Source organism: Peromyscus leucopus, chromosome 8b (assembly GCF_004664715.2).
Source record: "Peromyscus leucopus breed LL Stock chromosome 8b, UCI_PerLeu_2.1, whole genome shotgun sequence".
In the NCBI taxonomy this organism is placed as follows: domain Eukaryota; kingdom Metazoa; phylum Chordata; class Mammalia; order Rodentia; family Cricetidae; genus Peromyscus; species Peromyscus leucopus.
The window spans coordinates 40288479-40303134 of NC_051086.1; the positions used below are offsets into that span (position 1 = coordinate 40288479).

At 52.9% G+C, this 14656-nt stretch overlaps 1 protein-coding gene across 2 annotated transcripts; it reads left to right on the top strand.

Moving 5' to 3' along the window:
* Positions 1 to 1212: 1212 nt before the first annotated feature.
* Sap30l (SAP30 like) lies at positions 1213 to 14198 on the top strand. 2 transcript variants are annotated; one of them, XR_005090298.1, is made up of 5 exons: positions 1245 to 1863; positions 5281 to 5403; positions 7304 to 7402; positions 8318 to 8440; positions 9216 to 9302. XR_005090298.1 is itself a non-coding variant. In XM_028880056.2 (4 exons), the coding sequence occupies exons 1-4, from the start codon at positions 1666 to 1668 to the stop codon at positions 9342 to 9344; spliced, it is 549 nt and encodes a 182-aa protein (XP_028735889.1). In that variant the 5' UTR covers positions 1213 to 1665; the 3' UTR covers positions 9345 to 14198. The 2 variants fall into 2 exon arrangements, 1 of the variants encoding a protein (XP_028735889.1); XM_028880056.2 differs by lacking the exon at positions 8318 to 8440 and having other exon boundaries at positions 1213 to 1863; positions 9216 to 14198.
* Positions 14199 to 14656: the final 458 nt, after the last annotated feature.

Sequence of the window (14656 nt, forward strand, 5' to 3'; positions counted from 1 at the left end):
AGCAATCAAACTACAAATCAGTCCCTAAAAAGTCCTCCGTCGGTAGCCTGGGGGCCTTTCTCCGTTGGTTCAGCCTACAAAGCCCATCCTGCAGACCAAACCCAGAGAAGGGTTGCTCTGAACCCTGGGCTCTCCTCTTAAGCCCCTCCTCCCTTGGTTCGCGGTACCCAAAGATTGCTACTTCCCACGTCCGACCTCCGTTGTCTCTCTCCGCCTCTTTATGCGCATATGCACCTCCATACTGGCTTTCTGCCCCATGTCATGCACCCTGCCTCCCGCTGCTGCCCAGGTCTTCCAGCCTAGGCCTTTCCATTTTGCCCAGTCTGTTCTCCTGGCACCACTTTCTCCCTAAGGTCCCCTTTCACATACCCCTTCCCTACGCTGGTCCCTCAGTTCTTTCGTGCAGTCCACCTCGAACGTGATCTCTGCTGAATTCTGTCCCTGCTTCCCACAGACCCCGCTCAGTATCCTACTCGATATACAAGACCCTGCGGCCTGCCAGACCCAGCTTAGCATTCCGTCCCGGAGCCGGGACCTTGCTCCGGCCCCCTGCTCTGCATCCTGCACCGGAACTGAGAACCTGCTCAGCATGCCTCCCCTCAATGGAACCCTTGTCCCTCCGGTCTTCGCTCAGCATCCCGTCCCCGGAGTGGGGACCCAGCTCAGCATCCCATCCCGGAGTGGAGACCCTGCGTCCCTCCACATTCCGTTCAGCACCCCTCCCCAGAGCGGGGACCCCGCCTCTCCTGACCCAGCTCATCTCTTCCTAGAGCCAGGACCTTGCTCACCATCCTCCCCCGGACCAGGCCATTCTGCATTCATTCTTCCAGACCCCGGCTCTGCATCCTTCCTCGGAGCGAGCACCTGGGAGCGAGGACCCTGCTCACCATCCTAACTGGGACCAGAGCATCCTGCATCCCTCCAGACCCATCTCAGCATCCTGCTCCACAGTTAGAAGTGAACCTGCGGGCCGCTCCCCTCCCTCGCCCGGGCAACTCTTCCCTCTTGCACTTTCTCTACTTTGAACCCATCCCAGCAGAGTCCAGGAAGTAGCCTGGCACCGGAGACCGGCAGCGGCGGCGCCCAATGGAGATCGCCAGCGGCGACGGAGACCCCGCCCATGCAGAGAATACGGCCAATATGCGCACGGAGGCGGGACTTCCGCTGTGCTGCGGCGGGCGGGGGAGCGCACTGTTGTGGTGCGGCGCATCGGGCGGGCGGCGGCCGGGGCGGCCCAGGGGCTGCCGCGGGGACTCGGGGCGCCGCCGAGCGGCAGGGCGCTGGGGCGGGCCGTGAGCACCGCGGGGCCCGGACACGGCAGGTTCGAGGCCGGGCCCCGCGCGGGGAGCCGCGGGGTGGAGACTTTGCGGCGCGGCACAGAGCAGGCGGGAGCCGGCGGGGGCCTCGGGAGCCCCAGGGCGGCCGGGCCCGGATCCCGGGGGAGCCTCGCGGGCCCGGGCCGGAGCCTCGGCGTGTGCATCCCCGGCAGGGCCCGGGCTGCAGGAGCACAGAGCAGCCGGGCCTCGCGGAGCTCAGAGCGCGCCTGACCCGGGGCGCACCGTGGGACTCGGGCGCGGGGCTGGCGGAGAGCTGCCCCGCGGGGCTCACAGCAGCGGAGTGGCCTACAGGGGCCCTCCCCCGGAGGGGCCGGGCCGGGGCGGGGAGATGAACGGTTTCAGCACCGAGGAGGACAGCCGCGAAGGGCCCCCTGCCGCCCCCGCCGCCGCCCCGGGCTACGGCCAGAGCTGCTGCCTCATCGCGGACGGCGAGCGCTGCGTCCGGCCCGCGGGCAACGCCTCCTTCAGCAAGAGGGTGCAGAAGAGCATCTCGCAGAAGAAACTCAAGCTGGACATCGACAAGAGCGTGAGTCTCGGGGCTCAGCGCAGGGCCGCGGGAAGGGACCCTGGGGACGCTCGGTGCGCTGGGCCTCGCCGCGCGGTCTGTGCAGAACAGGGGACTGGGGATCGTGGAGGCCGCTCTGTGCTCCGCGACGCTTGCCCTCATCCCAGAGGGTGGACTGGGGGGCCGAGGAGGGCTTGGCACACACTCCCTGCCTGGGAAAGTGACAGCAGTTTGCAGCTGTCACTGTTGCGCGGGATAGTAGAACAGAGAGAGGTGGGTTACTTTTGCAAGAATTGGGGATAAGGGGTGGCAAGGGGACCTGGAGGCTCTTCTCCAACTTCGTCCTTCCTCCAGGGACCTTGTCGTTCTTTCAGATGCTAGCAAGGTGGCCGCGACTTTCCTGTCTCCCGCGGCCTCCGTCTCTGCAGCGCAGCAGCACAGAGCCCGCTTCGCTAGCAGTGAATGAATTTTTCTGAGATGTGGGCAGAAATAAGGCCAAGGCCAGGTCTTAGATGACTCTTGCAGTGGATGTGATTGGAGGGGGGGGGCGGGGAATCAGTTTTCTTGATGGGTAACATATTTGGTAATGCAGACGGAAGCGGAGATTTTAAATTGAATGGGATTGCCCTGCGCCTTGTGGCTAATTATAGGAAACTTCCTGAATGATTTCACCTGCTCTTCTTGTTAACGGTTCTGAAGATGTGCCTATTACCAACCGGTTACGAACTTTTTAGTTTGACATCTGTTGCTGCAAGACCTGAGTGGCAGCTTCCAGATTAGGAATTGGGACTGAGTTAAGGAATTTTTTAATATTCAGGGAGCTTGAATGATTAATGTCCAACGTTTAGGGCAGTGTTTCTCAACCTTCCTAATGGTGCGACCCTTTAATACAGTTCCTTATGTTGTAGTAACCCCCAAACATAAAATTATTTCATTGCTACTTCATAACTGTAATTTTGCTACTGTTATGAATCATAATGTAAATATGTGTGACCACAAGGGGGGTCGGGACCCACGGGTTGAGAACCGCTGCATTGGGGACAATGAAAGGGGAGCCCATCTTTACACTAACGATGTGGCAGAAACTAAGGCTGGGGGCAGGAAGCAATGGTGCCACGTGCACACTGCACTTAGAAGCTGGCTAATTTTCTAAACCCATTACCTGGCTTGCTTCCAAGCCCTACCCCCAAGTTCCATTCTTCTTTAATAAATAAGGTCATCATCTTTTCTCCTAGACTCTTCTCTCACACACTCAGCTTTCTTTAGTTAACCAGTATAGTCTGGCTCTTTTGGAATAGTGCTGTTTTTTTAAATGATTGGGACTTTCTTTTTACAAATGTCTGTCGATAAATAAATGAGAAATGAATGAATGAATGAATGAAATTACCCTGAAACAAAACCTTCAGGACAGTAGGGTGTCCCCTGATAATCACATGTGGGGGTGAAAAGAGGATTCTAGAATGGCGATGGATGTATTCACTTGGAAACAGTGCCTGCCTCCTGTGTGGGCTGCCGGCAGTATTTCTGTGAGCAGTCCTCACATCTGGATGGTTTTATTGTTGCAGCAGAGACTCTGTTTACCCACTCGGCCCATGGGAAACCCATGTGGAGCAGTGTTGAGCATCTCACACACGTCGTCTGGAAGAAAGGCCCCGTGGGCCGGGCAGCAGCATCTCCCAGAGGCAGTGCTGGGGAAGGCATGTGGTTGGAAGTACAGTCTCAGTCCATTTCAAGGTGGTAGTGCAGCGTCATCATTTCTGAAAGAGTTCCTATTTCATTTCACAGACGTGGGCAGGAATTCAATCCCGAGTAACTGCTGTGTTACCAGAAAGTGTAGCGTTATAGCAAGTGAAACGGGGGAGAAAAAAAGAGACATCCACGCAGTGAACTTTGCTACTACCCTCAATGTCCCGTCCCACCCACAAAGGCCTCTGAGCCCTGAAGTCGCTGAAATGCATTTCGGACTTGAACATGGTTAAGGACCGAGAATGGCTGTCTTGTAAAAGGATCAAGTGGGCGCCCTTTTAAAAAGACACTACAACCCTTCAGGTGGCCACTGGCAGCCTCTGTGATGTATCAACACAGGACCAACTTGCACTTGACATGTTTCTTCTTTGCTTCTGGAGAGTGGCTGGAGTTGGGAATAGCATAAAGGAGATGTAGCAGGAGGAAAGGGGCCTTTACCAAGGCTTGGGGGGGGGCTTGGCTCTGATATCTTCCCATCTAAGCTTTAGAAACACCCTATTCTGCTGTTCTCCCCAGTTTACCACTACGCTTGAGAGAAGCAGCTTCTCTCTCAAGAGGCACATGCCATCATTGCCAATCTAAGTGCCAGCTGCCAAGGGTGGTGATAGTCTTGTGCCACCTGGGTGTTACTCTTTAGGAGAGTGGTACATACTTCTATCTGAAAGTTCATTGCCAGAGTGGAATCTGGCAAAGCCATCCCAATTTGTGGCCATGTAAGATGTGACTTTCACCAGCATAAGCTGTTTGCAGCTATGAGGGGTGCCGATATTGGTGCATCAGCACTTATTGAGCTCCTGCTGTGTGCAAGACAGCATCACAGAATAAACTCAAAATGACTCATGACTCACTAATCCAACCACATGAAACTGGTAATCATCCGAATAAACAGTTTTTGTTATTTCCTCCATAAAACGGCCCGAATTAATTGATGGTGACTTCCTGTCAGCTTACTTTTATCTTTAAGGATTTAAGGACTAAACTCCAGTTCAGATGTCTCCCCAGAACATTTGTGCACCAGCTGTCCCTAGCCAGAGCCATTTACACAGGCATTGGGTTCTGCGGGGGGGGGGGGGGGGGGGGGGGGGGGGGGGGGTGTTTGGTTCCTCCAGGCGATTGTGGTACTCAGGTTCTTAAATAAAAACACGTTCTTCACATTTGAGCTGCTGTTGGCACCTTTACAAATATGCTCCAGTGTTAATTAGAAAATCGGGGTAATACCCCCTCCCACTTATTTGGGTCTGCTTTGTGAGAATTCTGTCTCTCTCGAATCCTTTGTGGAATCAGCTGTGCAGTAGCAGGAGTCAAGTTTTCCAGTGTTCCCCTGCAGTGGTAGCTGTTGTGAGTACCACAGTCCCTGCTGCCCCTGCCCCACACCTGCCTGCCCACTGCAAGTTCCTACTTCCTCCTGGTACCTGTAAAGCCAGCCTTTCCCCACTGCAGCCAGCTCTACATCCTGTCCTGTAGAGACGTGGATGCTAATGCACTGTGGGGTGTGTGTGTGGGGGTAAGTTGGGCATGTACTCTTCCACTTAGCTACACCGCCAGCTCCCTGTATTTCTTCTTCTGCAGCCTGTAGTAATAAGGTTGTAAGCTGTGGCCTGCCTCACTCATCCATCTCTCTCCAGTACCCAACCAAAAGAGGAAGCTTATGATTTCTCAGGCTAACACTGACTTTAGGTTTCTTCCCATCAGGTAAGGCACCTGTACATCTGCGACTTCCATAAAAATTTCATCCAGAGCGTCCGGAATAAACGGAAGAGGAAGACAAGTGATGATGGCGGAGATTCCCCCGAGCATGACACTGACATTCCTGAGGTAAAGGCCAGAACGCTGGTAGAGAGAGCCAAGAGAATAGATTGTGACCCAAGCCTCCGTCCCAGCCAGAGAATGGGAATAGTGGGTTCTGATTCCAGCTTTGACGAGGGCTATTGTGTTTTCTGAACTAGCCAGTCATCTTTGCTGTGGTTTGTTTGAAACATGTTTTCTAGGCTTTCAGTAACGTTGACTCTGAAAGACTGGTGATCAGCTGTTCTGCCTGTCTTGTCACTCTCCAGACAGGCCCAGGCTCCGAGGTCCCAGCTGGGACTAGAGCTCTGCTCATAGTCTTTGTAGTAGACTGCAGGACTTTGCCTCTCGAACCCGACCAGGGCTTAATCATGGTGTTGCCTCCTTTAAACCCCGTTCTTGCCTTTAAAGTTAATGCTGAGCCTGTGTGACCTGGGCAGCTCGCTCCCCTTCTTCTCTGACCTGAAAATAAAAGTGTATCTTGTCAGTGTCACCAACTGGACTGGGGCTTGTCCCCAGAGACACACTGCAGTCATTTAGCAGCTGCTGAAATTTGACATTGCGAGGGGGGGGTGGTGCATCTTGACTATTATAGAATCAGCAGCAGCACCCCTGACCTCCAGAGGCCAGTGACATCATTGCCTGAGTTGTGACAGTGAAAAAATGTCTGCAGATATTGCCATATACCCTTTGGGGTGTGCCCCCTCAAAGCTGTGCACAAGACCCGTGAGCTCCAGCTTCTCACCCAGAAGGAGCCCATGGTGTTAAGGAAGGAATTCAAGGAAGGAGTAGCTGGGTTTCCTTCCAAAGTGTTCTCACTCGGGTTTCAGCAAAAAGAGGCACTGTGTCCAGTGCGCACTGAGCACGTGACACGCCGTTATCTTGTAAGGTGAGCACCTGTGAGCACACTCCAGGGCTGGGAGTAGACGTGGGCGGGCCTCAGTCTGCAGGTGTGGAGAGGCGTGTGAAACTCAGCCCTGTCCCCGCCCCTCTCCCCATGTCCCTTCCCCAGCCTTGCTTTCCAGCATCTTTTATTGCCTGTAGTGTTGTGGTTGGTTCCTAAAGACATATTTGGTTCCTGAATCCCTTTGACCAAACGTTTTAGAAAAGGTTCCCAAGAATGTTTTAAAATGACTGGAGGATTCTGAACCCCCATACTGATTACTTTTCCCTTTTTTTTTTTTTTTTTTTTTTTTGGAAGCGAGTCCCACTTGCCTGAAGCAAGAGCCTCTCTCTTGGAGGCAGGTAAAGGCAGCCCTTTCTGAGCCTTCTGTATTTCATGACTGGATAGCTTACCCCTGCCTAGTTTAGCTGAACAAAGAGAGAGGGGTCTTTCTTGATGGCCCTTATCCAGCCCTCTGCAGAGTTCCTGAACTGCAGGTGGATCACTATGGTAACTCTCTAGGAAGGGGAGACCTGAGGCTGAGCCTAGGAAGGAACACCCTGAGCATCTCTGTTCTGCCGCCATCCTGGGAGCTCTGCCAGTCCACCCTAACTTGTCTCCTTCAGTGTCCCTGAGCTGGCCTTCCTGGACACGCTGGTGTCCTCTCACATTGCCTGAAGTGGGCCTCAGCTCTGTCCACTCACTAGAAGGCCTGTGCTGCAGCAGCTCCCTGTTCCCTCCCTCCCCCAACCTCCAGCCCTATCCTAAAGCATCTCCCCCAGCCCAAGCTCCTTCTGCCTTCCAGGACATGCCGTCCCTCGGCCGGCCTCCTCTCCTCTTCCTCACTACCTCTCTACCGCCTCTCTTCTGCTTCAGCCTCCCCTCCCCACCCGCACAGAGCCCTTCCCCAGCTGCCTTTGGCCTCCCTGCCAGTCACTAGTCCTTAGTGAACAGTGTCTCCAACTTCTTCCTCCTCGGCCCTCCCTAGGGTGCTAGGGTGTGCGGGGCCGGGTGGACTCTTCCATGACTGTCTCTCCTCTTCTCTAGGTTGATCTGTTCCAGCTGCAGGTGAACACTCTCCGACGCTACAAACGGCACTACAAGCTGCAGACCAGACCCGGCTTCAACAAGGCCCAGCTAGCAGAAGTAGGTAGATAAGTCAGAGAGGCCCAGCCTGTGCCTCTGTGGTCCCAGCTATCCCTCCCACAGGTCATCCACTCATGCATCTCCTCCATGCAAGGCTTATTTTATTTATTACATATGCATTGTTCTGTCCAAATGTTTGCCTGCAGGCCAGAAGAGGGCATCAGATCTCGTTACAGATGGTTGTGAGCCACCATGTGATTGCTGGGAATTGAACTCAGGACCTCTGAAAGAGCAGCCTGTGATCTTAACCTCTGAGCCATCTCTCCAGCCCAAGTCTGTCCCTTTTTGTGTTACGTAGAATTCAAGAGCTTTCCTATTTCCCAAAGGAAGCCATGCACAGAGAGGGATGGACCTTCTTAAAGTCACACAGCAACCCAAGGGCCCTTGATTCTGATTCATGACGTCATTCTTACAAGGTTCTTGATAGAACCAGTCCTTTCAAGTGTGTCAGTTGGATTAGCCGACTGTGACTTTAGATTTAGGGTTGGTTTGTTTCTCTGGATAGTGAGGATCAAGCCCAGGACCTTGTGTATGACTAAGCAAGTCATCTACCAGTGAGCTTCCCCTTCAACCTCCAGGACCTACCCACATCGGCTTCTTGACCTCTGGTGTCAATGGAAGTCTTTCCCTGTATGATTCATGGCACCCAAGAACTTTTTTTTTTCTTCATTGAATTCTTATCTTCTTTTAGTGGGAAGTGGGAGGGGGTCACCCTTAGCCTCTCTCTCTCTCTCCTGTATGTGATCTAGCAATACTGATGGGCTCAAGTGATCTCCTGCCTCAGCTTCCCTTCCAGGCACATGTCACAGTACTTGGCTTCCTCATCCCTCTTAATTCTCCTGCCTTTTGTTGTAGAAAGTTTGAGAGGCGGAGAAAAGAAAAACACAATCCAGAGACTTGGTTATTTATTCCCAGGTCTTTCTTCATCTGCCCTGACCACCTCCATCCATGCAGGGTCTGCTGCACAGCTCCCAGCGGCTTGTTTGGGGTCTGTCTGATGTGTCTTCACTCTCCAGCCCTTCCCTCACCAGCACAGAGGTACACCAGCAGCACACAGCTCCACGGCTTACCCACCGCCAGCTAGAAGGAAGAGTGGGCCAGAGAGGAACTGTGTTTCTCCAGGCTCAGCCAACAGAAGCAGTCAGGACATGGCCAGGGGGCACTCTCTTCAGGCTGGCACACTTTCCCAGGGGCATGTGTCCCTACATAGAGGAATCTTGGGGCCAGACACTGTTTTGACTGTTCATTTGATAGTTTGGGATGGTTTTTATTTTGTTTTGGGGTGTGTGTATGTATGTGTGTGTGTGTGTGTGTGTGTGTGTGTGTGTGTGTGTTTAAGGCAGCTGAGACTGGTGGTCTCGAACTCCTGACCCATCTGTCTCACCCTCCTGAGAGCCTGGATTACAGGCATTCAACACCACACCCAGCTTGACACAATTTTTTAAAACCTTTTTTTTTTTTTTTTGGTCGATTTCCAGAGCCTGAAAGGCTTGGTGGCAATTGGCCAACCAGGGAAGTCCCAGCCTCCTTACACCACAGGATAGCTGATGTCCTGCCAGGGATGAGTAGCTGCTACTGAAGTATATCTGTGCCTTGGTAGTGTCCTGGGCTGCAATGGTACACTTTTGGTAGCCCCAGGAGAAAAGCAGCTAAACCCTGGAGCAAGGGAACCTTACATCCTACAGCTCCTTGGCAAGTCTAAGTGCAGGCAGTCGCTTCTGGAAGCAGCTCCTGTTCCCTCTTTGCAGAGCGTAGGATGTAGGGTCCTGATGGGCACATAGCTTAAGTGACTTTGGTCTTTCCTCCTGTGTAGACTGTGAGCCGACACTTCAGGAACATCCCCGTGAATGAGAAAGAAACGCTCGCCTACTTCATCTACATGGTGAAGAGTAACAGGAGCAGACTGGACCAGAAATCGGAGGGCAGCAAGCAGCTGGAGTGAGGCACCGGCGGCCAGAGGAGGCGGAGGTCTTGGTGAGAGGACAGCGGTGCGATGCTTGATGACAGGTGGTGTCTGCACATCTCAGCCCATAAGGACTGTTCACGTCTACTGTAAATAAAGTTTGAATGATGGATACTGTAAATCTCTCTGTCAGGAGGATTATATTCTTACAGGTTAGCATGTATATAGAAAGACTTTCACTGCTCAGACTGGAAAACAGTATCATAAAAGGAATTTTAAAACCATGTCTTGAATACTCAGCAAAGCTTTAAATCAATTCTCCTGGAAATGCCGGGTGATGTGCATCTTGGCAGTCACCCTGCAGTACCGGGCAGCCATGGGCGAGGCCCAGCCCTGATGGCATGGCTCAGTGACAGTGAGGCACAGAGTGGACCCACGTTTAGACTGACCGATGCCCACTGGGGACACAGGCCTGCCGCTTTACTGCAAGTTTTGCCATTTAGTAGCAAATCAGTTTGACACTGGTCCCCCAGTGGCCCTGCGACCCGTCCACAGTGGGCACCCAGTGTGTGTTGGCCAGGGCTGTCACAGCCACGCAGCTTCTGCTTCTCTCCTCCCACCAGAGACCCGCCATTTGTGTCCCACTCTGCTTACCCACCGGAGGCGGGGGAAACCCTGCCCCTCCACAAGGAGCTGAGGATGCAGAACTGGCTGCTGCGATTCTAGAATTGACACGCAGATGTCACAGGCTGATGGTGGTGGTGCATGCTTTAGTCCCACCACTCAAGAGGACAAGGCAGAAGGCCAGAGAGCTCCGGTGTAAGCTCGGCTAAAGACCCTGTTGCAGAAACAAAATGGTGAACCTTGGGATGGCCCATCGGGTAAAGGCACTTCCTGCCAAGCCTGATGAGCTGAGTTCAGTTCCTAGCCATATAGTGGAGAGAATTGACTCCTGCAAACTGTCCTCTGACCTGCACACACACAGTCGATAAATACTTTTTTAAAGGTTTTAAACAAAACCATATCCCTCCATGAGAGTCTTCTGCACTTTACCCAGAGTGAGGTATATACCATAACCCACTGTGCGCCTGGCAGGGTGTGCTCTGACAGAGAGATGGAGGGTCGAGGCTCATGTTTTCTGTCTTCAGTTCACAACCTTCAGGAGAGCTGCCAAGGTCCCCGTGGGAAGATGATATGTCTGGACTTGGCTCCTTGGCCTTGTGAGGCCAAAAAAAAAAAAAAAAAGTGTGGGCAGGGAGGAGACAAAAGTCACTGCCACCTGGTGCTCAAATGAGAAAGTCAGAATCCGCCTCCTTTCAGGGAGAATGCTCGCTAAGGTCATTTTTAAAGTATTAATTTTTCTCATTGTTCAAGTCAGACTCTGCTGTCTAGTTATGTCAGAACCAAAGCATCCTGGGAGAGCAGAGCTTTCCTATCCAAAGATGTTTGCAGAATCACCAGTCGGTGGGGCAAAGGACATGGGTAGGAGGATAAGAGAAAAGGATTCCCAAGTTCTAACCATCCTAGTGTATATTTGGTCAAATGTCTTCTTTTCCTATTTCAATCCTGAGTTTCCCTTAAGCCTCAGCTAACAAGAGGACACCGGGGCCTGGTCCAGCAGCACCATCTCAGCAAGCAGTTAACCCCACACTGAGTGAGTGAAGGTGTGTGTGATGGTCTCCCTTCTGAGGAGCAGAACACCATGCTTCTGTGGAATGGGACGGGGGCCCCCAGTGTCACTAACTTACGGTGTGTTCCCAGAGTGCTCAAAATGCATGCCAAGCAGACTGCAGCCTGGTGGAGCGTGTGTAAATAGGTGTATGTGGAATATGAAAGGTGTCCTGGTTGCAAGCAAGGGCTGAGGATGTGCCCACTGGGTGTTTTCTGTCCTCAACTCCATGCAGAAGTCGGTCTCCCTGCCATCACTGATGGAGGCAATGGGGGAGGAAGAGGGGGACCCAGGAGAAGCTGGTGTCTGAGGGCAGACGAGACCTTTAATTTAACTGGCCCTGTGGAAATGTCAGTGTCTTATCAAGGAAGAAAATGTAGCTTTCTGATATATAAGCCAAAACTGTGGGCATATAAGTTGTATCACTGTTTCTTCAGCGATGAGTTTAGTTTCCTGTGGAGAGGCTTGCTTCTGTTTAAGATCTGCCATTGGGCTCCATCTGTTGCCATGACCAGATCCAAGCTGGGGAGCATCTGCCCTCCAACCAGTTCCTGTCCCAGAATCCTTGTCCTCTGATGCACGCAGCCTTAGAGAAGCAGAGGCCGGGCTATCTTTTTCAACCTTTCAAACCAGATCACCTGACAGAAAAGGCCAAGCTATTCGAACTTACATTTTCCTTATGTCCAGAAGTCTGCTGTGTGATCAAAGCAGCCAGCCTCTTGCCTCCCGTCTGCTGGCTAAGCCATGGCGAAAGCTTGTTGTCTTCAAGAAGGGCTGAGGCCTGTCTTGGGGAGCAGCAGGGTTTGTTGAGAGAGCAGCGCTCATCTCGGGTGCCTGTCTTCATATCGCCTGACCATGCCTCTCACACCCCTCTACTCCCCCGCAATCTGTGATGGCGCAGCGTGGTCTTTTCTCTACTCGGTGCTCCTGGACAAAACTGGAATTTCAAGTCCAGACTGGCATGGCTTCCCACAGTTCCATCCTGTCTCTGGTCTAGCCTGGTGTGGTTCTTCGGTGTGCCCTAAAGGTGATCACATGGAGACGTCCATAGCCTACCATTCATACTGGGCTTTAAATTTTTTACAAGGCGAATGGACAGGCTTCTTGTATCTCATTTCATGGAACAAACTGTGGGGAAAAAGGTCGTAGCCAATCCTCAGGAAAGACAACAAACCAGAATTCCAGGTGGGGTTGTGACTTGAGGGTTGGCGTCTGTGTGCTGCACGTCCCTGCCGTAGGTAGCGATAATCATAGCAGCCTCTCAGAGAGCAGCTCTTAATGTTGCAAGCAGAGCTTGTAGCTGCCTTTGTCGCTGTGCGTGTGTGAGTGCATAGGAACTTCCTCTTCATATTTTGCCAAGTGACTGCCCGGTGTGTGGTAGTAGGATAGCTTGTCCACTGTAGTGGGTGGTCCCGGGCATAGTCCCAAAGAAGTGGCCTTATCAACACCATCCGAAGGCTCTCTGTTGTGTGACGGGATCTAAATAAGAGATCGGAAGTCTTGAATCCTCCCATCCAGCTTCCCCATTGGTGCTGACATTCTCCCTACCCATCTCATCCAGGAAGCATCTGTACTTGGCCACCTCCAAGGACAGAGAGCTCACTACCTCCTGGGGAAGACTCTTCTGTCAGTTAGCTTCTGGCTTCTCCGTGCTCTCAGAAATTTGGGGGCCGTGTGAACAGAGTGGCTTATTGGGCAAAGGACCCAGTCCCGATACTGTTCCACACATTGGAAGAACAGCTGGATATAACGTGTTTTGACTGCCTTTACCCCTAAGTTTTGGTCTTGGTTCCTTGTTGGAAAATGTTGTAGAAACCCTTCATGCCAAAGTTGCCAGCAGAGAATCCTAGTCATCGGAGGCCTTAGTCCCATGCTGGCCACACAGAGTCTCATGGCATCTCTGAGGGGAACCCACAGCTGTAGCGTTTTAAACAGCACACGGCTTTGCCTGGAGTCTGAGGTCCCCAGGTTACTGAGGACTCGTGCCTTACGGTTCCCGTGAGGACTTCACCAGCAAAGCTGAAGTAGATGGGATGCCAGTTCCTCAGAGTCACTCAAGGTGGCTCTCCCATCAGTTTTAGTGAATTGGGGAAATAAGTCCTAAGTGATTTGCCAAGTTCACGTGTTAGTGAGGGGCCTTTGTGACCCGACCAAGTTGGTCGTTTGCAGGGTGACAGGTGATCCGAGGTAAGCTGCCCTGACATACCTCAGAGCTTATCCCTGCCCCTCCAGGGCAGCTGAGCTCCTGGGAACAAACTCTTGCAGAATTCCAGGTGGAATGATAGGGACTGCTGAGCTTAGCAAAATGACTGGCCGAGGAGCAGACCCCCAGCCGGCTTGCCCGCCACAGCCCCCGGCTCCCCTGCCACCCAGGATAGCTGTGAATGTGGCCCACCACGGAATCGAAAATTTGAAGCATTATGAGATTTGTTTTACAATGTGTAAAACTCAGTTGTGGAGTTCTTGAGCATAAATTTTTTTTGTTGACAGTTAGGCCCAGAGAAGCCAAAGGTTGAGCCGACCCCTGTGGGATGCAGTGTTAGCCTGCACCGCATCCTTATAAAGTAGGCTCTGCCTGTGAGCTCTGCCCAACTCCTGCCTGCCACCCTGTCTCTGAGGCTGGGTGATGGCCCTGGCTCCAGGTCCCTGCTAACTAAGCAGGGCAGTCAGGTGAGGGGGGCAATGAGCTCAGGCTCATGCCCTAGGGACCTCGTGTGTTGGGGGGGGTGCCTTTGCGTTCTTTCATTGGATTGCAGACTGGTTCCAAGTTTATGGTCAGGAAAAGTTTGAAAGTCACTGTGATATTTGAAGTGGGCAAAGTGGGCCTGGGGCTTCAGGCAGAGCATCTCCGGTGGGTTCCTTCCCCCTGCTGCACCTCTGAACACAAAGCCTCCCTCCGCTTCCGGTCACGCGCCATCCTTGCCTGCTTTCTATTGCCTGTGATGCCCATTGGAGTGTCCTTGGGGAATGGGGTTTGTCCGCTTTGTAACTGCCTTATTGAAAAGTAAGTGCCCTTCCATCCCAGGCCTCCGACTGTATTTGTTTTCCTGCCAAACTTGGGGGGAGGGGGTCATTTGTCTTTTGATTTCTGTGCCTGTGGCTCTGTACTGTTGAAGGTCTCGATTCTCTGGACTCTCCTTAGCATGTAAGTGACTCCTGTCGCAGTGTCACACAGATGGGATGGCCCGACTTTTATTCTCAATAAATGATCTGAATGAGCAAGAGACATCCTCCATGGTTCCCTTTGAATTCCTGCTGCTCAGAATCTAGCTGCTTCTACCCAGGCTGGGCCCCAGCGGTGTGTGACGGGCTTTAGTGACGGCCTCAGGTACCCACACTTAGGCTGCCCTTCAGTCTCAGTCCGGTCGGAGATGTGTGGGTCACAGTGGGCTGGACCCAAGGCCTGCTCCTCTCGGGTGTCCCTCCCCTGGAGAGGGCCGATAGGCACCCAGTCCCTTAGCTTACCGTGATCTTCTAGAAGAATCCCAAATGAAGTAGATAGAAGACTACAGCTCAAAAGCCCACCAGGCTGCAGGCTGCAAAGGGCTGTCCAGGTCCCTCCCATGACCCTTCTGCCCATGCCCTGTGGGCAGACCAGCTTGAACAGGTCTTGTGACTCCAGACTCTTCTGTAACTATCCCAATGCCAAGGTAGCGAAACCTTGCTTCACCGGCGCATGGAC